This window comes from Sinocyclocheilus rhinocerous, unplaced genomic scaffold, assembly GCF_001515625.1.
Source record: "Sinocyclocheilus rhinocerous isolate Xijiao unplaced genomic scaffold, SAMN03320098_v1.1 scaffold299, whole genome shotgun sequence".
Lineage (NCBI taxonomy): Eukaryota > Metazoa > Chordata > Actinopteri > Cypriniformes > Cyprinidae > Sinocyclocheilus > Sinocyclocheilus rhinocerous.
Window position 1 is genome coordinate 3510057 of NW_015652998.1, and position 7752 is coordinate 3517808.

The following is a 7752-nucleotide window of genomic DNA, read 5'->3' on the forward strand; positions in this document are numbered from 1 at the left end:
ACTGTGCCTATTAATGGAATGGTCTTTCTGAGTTCTCAAACAAATTAGAGCTACATTCGATTTTTATTGACTGAACGCAAGCGCTTATTGCGATAGAAAACACTGTAACGGTTCCACTGATTAAGAAATATTTTTGTTTGCTTGGGTGGTAATATTAGGCCTATTATATTAATAGGGAAGGGGGGCCCAAAAATTTGTTTAGCCAATGTCACGAAAAGAGGTAAATCCGGCCCTGATCATGCTAACTATCGGCAGGGATTTGTGTTTTGTTTTATTCCTGTGAAATCATTCTGTTCACCTTCCATTAATAATTTGAGGACTCACGCAGGTCACCGTTTCCCTAAATGCTATTAAGCCTATCAAACTACTTACGACACATGTAGTGGTCTGTGTTGCCAAATCTCGTAAAACAAACCCAAAATATATATTTTTTACTAATTATAACAATTTTGGAAATGAGAACTGGTTCGTTTTTTATAATTCTTAATAACATGATGAATCAGATTAGGCAAAAATAAATCAAACCTAAAAACAATAGTAAGCGGTCATAGCAACAGTCCTCCTGAGCTTCTGTGTGAATGACACCCGGTTAACTCGAGGATGCAAGGAATTATTAACTCACACAAATAAAAAAATATTTCAATCTCCGTTTTTCCTCCAAAATCATGTGCTTCGAGAGAGTCCATTACTGCAGTTGAAGGTAATGATAGGCTACATATTTTACATGTGATCTTATTTTAGATGTGATGTCAAAACAGTCGTTGGTAAACTAGGTCCATAGCATAGCGATATATGAAACACTGTTCACACAGTCACTTTCACACCAAGCAGCTTTCGGTTAGTCAACACGGCGAATTCACGTGACCAACTTGAAAATGATCGAAATCTGTGTCGGGAACTTGTTCGTCCTCACGAGAAACTCCCGATGATGCTTCTATTGGAATGATTCGACTAAAATTCGTGGAACAATGCTAAATGTAAGCGCACCGTAAAAGTGGTTTAAACGTATTTAAAAAACAGCTTTTAAATTATTTGGTCACTACAGTTGGCAGCATGCACCAGACAGAAATGAGGGGCACGTTTCACCCCCCAAATGTATTGGTATTTGTATTAGCACATATCAATACAACCGAGGTTACCCAAAGTGCTGTACATCACAAGAAAATAAAATAACAAAAGATGGGCATAAGTATAAAACAAACACATAATGAAACAAGAAAACATAAAACAAGAACACACCTAAGAATTAATCGCCGGAGAATTAAAAGCCCTAGTTAATAAATAAGCTTTTAATACAGATTTAAAACTAGAGATCGTCTGGGCGGATCTGATACAATTGAGGGCAAAGAGTTCCAAACTTTGGGTGCAGCAACCGAGAAAGCACGATCCCCTCTAAGTTTTGATCTAGATCTGGGAACCACTAATAGAAGCCGGTCCGAAGATCTCAGGCTACAAGTGAAGTGATCTTAAAATGTAAGCAAATCAACCAAGAAAAACTGCAAGATGGTGCGTCTTTAATGTTTATAATGCCACTGAAACCACGTAGTTATCAACATATTTAGCTAGTTACTTAAATTTGCTAGCACATTGGACATTACTTGTACATTGGACATTACTACAGGCATTACTCACAGTAAAATTCCAACAGTTTTATTTATTTATTTGTTTGTTTGTTTGTCAGTCACTGCTTTCACTATAAACACACAATAATCACCTTGTATGGTGTGAAATATTCAGGTAAATTGTGCTACTTTTTAAAAAAACTGTTACCAAAACTGTTCCATTTTACTTACAGTGAACATAAGAGACTTGAAAAAGGTTCTTTGTTGTGTACTATAATGATATGGAATAATTATTTATATTTTCATGTAATATAAGGCAATTTTAACTCAGGAATTTAACCAAGTTAATCCATCCAAGTCACTCATGAAACTTAAGATATTCTACTGATATATCAACCCCCCCCCATACAAATGAGGTGTGACCGTAACAGCCAATCAGAGCAAAGAGGGTGTTACAAAACTTGTATAAATAGTTCAGGTGAGACAGGTGTCAGGTTGTGATGCACCTGACCAATCCACCTGTGTTAGAGGCAGCAGAGCAGAAGGAGGTGTTTTCTCTCAGAACGACAGAACAAACAGAAGAAAAAAGAGGAAAGCATGACGTCATTTGTTCCACAAGCCCTTTCACCACAATTCCACAGCATGGGGCAGGAGTCCCAAGAATTCAGCCTGTACGGTGACAACTTCTACAGCACTCAGCCTGTGCCTAGTCCACAGCAAACTCTGCCGTCCGCTTACGATTTTGTAGAATACGCTGGCCAGACCTCCAACCCTTACCTATGGTTCAATGGACCCGGGATCAATCCGGCTCCTCAGCACTATGGGATGACAAAGCCGTACGTGGCCGCAGGTGGAATCAGAGGCTCGGAAGGTGGTTTCAGCTGGTTCTCCCTGCCTTCCCAAGAAGATCTGATGAAACTTGTGAGGCCGCCCTACTCTTACTCAGCACTTATTGCGATGGCAATACACGGAGCCCCAAACCGTCGCCTCACTCTCAGCCAGATCTACCAGTATGTGGCTAACAATTTCCCCTTCTACAACAAGAGCAAAGCCAGCTGGCAGAACTCAATCCGGCATAATCTCTCACTCAACGACTGCTTCATGAAAGTACCCAGAGATGACAGCGATCCAGGTTAGAACATGTTTAAACTTCTTCTTATATAACTGCTTGCTTTTTAGTTGAGTTCTAGTTCATTTTTCCACTGCCAAAATAACAAGGTTTCTTCTGTTGAACAGGCAAAGGCAACTATTGGACCCTTGACCCAAACTGTGAGAAGATGTTTGATAATGGCAACTTCCGTCGCAAGAGGAAGAGAAAGTCTGACTCTCTGGCCGAAGAGGAGGGAAAAGGCTATTCTGGATCGGACTCGGCACTATCGAGTCCGAAAGAGCCCAGTGATACCTCAGAGAGAGGAAACTCTCCGGTTTCCACAGATCCGACTCCTTGTCTCAATGGCTTTCTAAGTCAAATGGGTGATGTGGCTAAAGGCTCAAGAGAGGCTCTTCTCCCATCTCCTCTAGCTTTGCCTTTGAGTCAGAGATCTTCTCAGACTGGGGCGTATGGCTCGTACTCGCCGAAATGGGAAACCCACATCCCTCCTCCCGTCCCATCCAACATCTCCACTTCGTACACAGACAGCTATAGTGACTCTATTCTCAACCAGTACACCAGCCAGCTCTATCCAGCGATGGGCTCCTCTGACTTGCTGTATCCACGGGAGGGAACAGAGGTGTAGCATGGGACGTAGCATTGTCAGGTATGAACTGTGGCGGAGGGCACTTGAGGGAGCAGTCGGCCTGCATTGTGAGCCAAGTTCCCACCGCAGTGCCTGAGTCAGCAGGTCCGAGTGGACGCAGAGGAGATTCCCTCTATCAGACAGTTGTGTGAACGCCCTCACACGCTCTTCTCAGACTCACTTGTTGACATCATCTAATTCATGTTGCAGCTGAAAGACAACTGTAATCGCCCCGGGCTACTGCTCCCAGTCCCGTTTTTTTATGTTGTGGGTTTTGTTATGTTTTTGCAATGCATTTCAATTGTGTTTAATTGAAGCCTGGAACATACATAATTGCACTGAATTTTGACAAAAATATGAATTTGTCCATTGTTCAATATTTTGTATTTGTATTGTTCACTTTATATATTTTGTGATTGTAATATATATTTGCCAAAATAAACATACATATTTGCAAATTCTACTGTACTTATTGCTGTTATATATTTATGGTCAAATAAATTTTATTAATTAATAAAAATAAATTGAAATTAAGCTGAAAATTAAAAAGAAAATGAAAGACTTAAAAATATAGAAATGTTGCCTTGGCAACTAACTAATATACTAAAATGACTAAACTTGCAATAAAAATCAATTAAAGCTAAATAGAAATATGAAAAAAATAACAAAAATCTCAAACGCACATAACAAAATTACTAAAAGTTAAAATTAAAACTGATGAAAATAAGTGAACTAAAATTCAAAGCTAATTCAAATATTAATAAATATTGTAATAGTATATAAATGATACTGAAATAACACTGCGCCTTTAAAATTCTGTCATCATTTACATTCATGTCATCCCAATCTGTATGATTTACTTTCTTCTGCTGAACACAAAAAAATATCTTGTTCAATGTTGTTGTTTTGAATCCCGTTGTACTTTCATTGCATGGACAAAAAAGATGAGATATTCTTTAAAAATATCTTATTGTGTTCCAGTCATACAGGCTTATAACAACATGAGGATGAGTAAATTATGACAGTACTGTAATTTTTGGTTTAATTTTCCGTTTATTTAGTACTTCTGTGGCTATGTATTAAACTTGACCCTGAAAACACATTTTCCACTAGAAATTAAAGACTGAAGCAATAAACAAATCATACATATAAAGCTAATTTAAAACAGCTTAAAAGCTAAATTCAAACCATGAAATGAACATAAGTCCATGAATGAATTTGATGAATGTTCAGTAAGACGGCAGAGATGCAATGCATCAAAAACTTTCACCCGTATTTCTGTCAGATGTATTATTCAGTGCTTATCAAGATGTGAATGTCAACACTTGTGGCTCAGTGACAGAACTACCTGCTCTCTGCCAACAGAGTCAGTGATCCATCCCTCACGAAAGCAGACGTGAGGAGGAAGATCACCTAAGAAACCGTTAAACAAACACGCCTTAAACACGAGAAGAAACAGCCATCATTAGCAGCAAGAGAGCAAGTCGTAATTATCAGACTTACGCCCAGTCTATCTGATCCACTCTAAAGAGGAAGTCAGGCAGCAGAAAAGACTGCGAAAGGGACAATAAACACAAATGACTAATGTGTGAAAAGCCAAGAACACTTCAAGCCTAAAGAGATCAACATGTCAACATCTCATTTGTCAACACTACCTGCAGTCTGTCATTACAGCCACTGACCCACAGTAATAGAAAGGTGAGGGGGAATACAGCTAAAGGAACCGTTAAACAACAAACCCTGTCGGGAGGAAAAGACTGGTTTGACAGCCAGAGGGACAAAAAAAAAGATATATTGAACAAACTTGTTCCTCAGGGTCTCAAAGTCTTTGGTTGCAAACAGCTACTCAGATGAAAGACAATATTCCTCACAAGACAGATCTTTGTTGGAATCAGCCAGGCTGTTATATAACGGTCTATTATTCAGAATGTATATGTCTTTACAAACAGATCTTGGGGAAAAAAACTTTAATAGACATCCTTGGTTCAATATAATTAAAGGTTCACCCAAAAATGAAAATTCTGTCATCATTTACTCACCCTCCACTTCTTCCAAATCTGTATGAGTTTCTTTCTTCTGTTGAGCACAAAAGAAGATTTATTTATTTTTTTTGGCATTTCTGCATTTTGATAGGACAGTGTTTAAACAGGAAGCAAAGTTGGAGAGGGAGAGAGAGAGAGGGGGACGGGATCAGGAAAGGTCCACAAGCCAGGACTCGAATTCGGGACACCCAAAGCGCAACAGCGCTATATGTTGGCACGCTGCCCACAAGGCTATTGGCGCCAGCAAAAGAAGATATTTTAAAGAATGTTGGTAACCAAACAGCTGAGGATAGCCATTGACTTCCATAGTATTTTTTTTTTCTCCATACTATGAAAGTCAATGGCTATCATCATCTGTTTTAGTTACCAACATTCTTCAAAATATCTTCTTTTTTGCTCAATAATCAAGAAAACAAACAGGTTTGGAACGAAGGATGTGTAAGTAATGACACTATTTTAATTTGTGGGCGGACTTTAAGCACAATGAACAGCATTTGTGGCATAATGTTGAATAACACAGAAATGAATTTTCACTGAGATTACGGAGAGACACTTGCAATGAAAGTAAATGGGGCCAGTTTTTAGAGGATTTATCAGCAGAAATGTGAAGCTTAGTATTTAAGCACTTACACTTTGTTCTTGTTAAAACGTGTATTACACAGAAAAAAATGGTCTAAGATTTACAATCTTCACTCAGAAATTGCTAGGAAATTTCACAAATAATTACAAAGAAACAGCAAGTAACACATTGAATTAAACATGACATTTTGTAGTAGAATTGAATGAAATATTTATTTTCTTGCAAAACATACTCAAATAATCTTTATTTAAACTTTGAAAATATATATTTTTCAAGTGTATTTGAGTTGTAAAACTGTTTAAGTTGCCATTTTTACAATTGTTTTAGGGTTTTGCATTGTTGTCAGATGACGTTAAAAAGGAATATGTGCTTTTTAAATGTTTTATTTTTCACTTAAATCACATTATCAAACATATTGCTTACGTCTGGCTGATGTATTATTGAAACAGCGAGTATTTTAACATTTAAAGATTGGCCTCATTTACTTTCACTTCCATTACAGCGTCTCTTTTTTCCATTACAGTGTTGTTCTTCTTTTAAGAACAGGAGCGACAAGTGGAAATGAATTTTTGTGGTAACCAACATTATATAACATAAGTTCTGTCAAAATTGAGCATGCCAGCATGACTGATTTGAATGGAACTGGTAGTATTGCGACACAGAGTTTATTATACATTATATCGTGCAATATACCTAACTCGTTTGTTCCCTCCTGGAGTGAATCTGCTGATTGGCATTCGCTGAAAAGTAGGATACAGATCTTATATGTGACACACTGTTTGCTGGTTCTTTTATTATTGCATGTCAAGACTCGGGAGTGCGAATTAATAAGAAAGAAAATTTGAATAGTAAATTGAAGACCTATTCAACAAGCTGGACCAGTTGGTATTCTGTCCTCAGTGGTCACGAAAGAAGTCAAATAAGCAGAGAAATGCTGAGGAGGAGACCTGCTCCCGTGGGAATCGCCTTTCAGCAACTCTCCCTCCGACCAAACAGAGGGAAACTGCCTGGTGCACGGCTTCCACCATCTCATTTGGATAAGGAATTTGTAGGTAAGGTGAAAAATAAAACACTGATGTAAAATAGGAAGATCATTCCTTCAGATTAGAGAGAAGTGAGTCAGCTGTTATTCACTGGTTTCAACAGGTTTTCACCTTTCGGTTCCCTAAACCTGATCCCTCCTCCTGCCTCCCCCTACAAAATACAGAGGTCTCAAACTACACTGATTATCTGGGATTTAATCAAATGTGATGAAAAATGTACAGTGTTTGACAAACGTAAGTTAGATTGAAGTTTCTGCACTATAGGTCACTAATTTCTAAATGACTCAAATTATAATGCTGATAATACAATTTGTAATGAAAAACACATTTTACACACAAGTTTACACACATTACACATTATTAAAAATTGCAAATAGATTGTTACTAGTATAAAAATTATATATATATATATATATATAACAAAATAAAATAAATACACAAATAAATAAATAAAAACCTTATAGTAAGGCTTCATATATAGATAAAAGTATAGATACTTACATTTGTACGACAAGGTCACATATTCTTGCTTCTATTGAACTCATTCTAAAATCCATGTTAATATGTATTTATTTTTCTAATTAACTTTTGAATCAGTTTGTTATGCTAATAATACAATTTGTAATGAAAATAACCCATTACGTTAAAAAATGCAAAACTGAAGCATTTTTTTTACTATTAGTATCAAACATAAGTGAATGACTGAATCAATCAATCAATGAATATATGACATGCATACATACATATTATGAAATCTTCATTTGCCCTGTAAGAGTCTGACTTTGCTTG

At 37.1% G+C, this 7752-nt stretch overlaps 1 protein-coding gene across 1 annotated transcript; it reads left to right on the top strand.

Annotated features, from left to right (window-relative positions):
* Positions 1–2074: 2074 nt before the first annotated feature.
* LOC107715315 (forkhead box protein I1-like) lies at positions 2075–3546 on the top strand. The gene is made up of 2 exons (XM_016521399.1): positions 2075–2694; positions 2799–3546. Exons 1-2 carry the CDS (start codon positions 2160–2162, stop codon positions 3296–3298), a joined length of 1035 nt encoding a protein of 344 aa, XP_016376885.1. The 5' UTR covers positions 2075–2159; the 3' UTR covers positions 3299–3546.
* Positions 3547–7752: the final 4206 nt, after the last annotated feature.

What these genes read in the sequence shown, in the direction of transcription:
- LOC107715315 (XM_016521399.1), top strand. Translation starts at nt 2,160, where the DNA reads ATGACGTCATTTGTTCCACAAGCCCTTTCACCACAATTCCACAGCATG. An exon ending in CAGAGATGACAGCGATCCAG is followed by an intron (nt 2,695 to 2,798) that starts GTTAGAACATGT and finishes TCTGTTGAACAG; the next exon opens with GCAAAGGCAACTATTGGACC.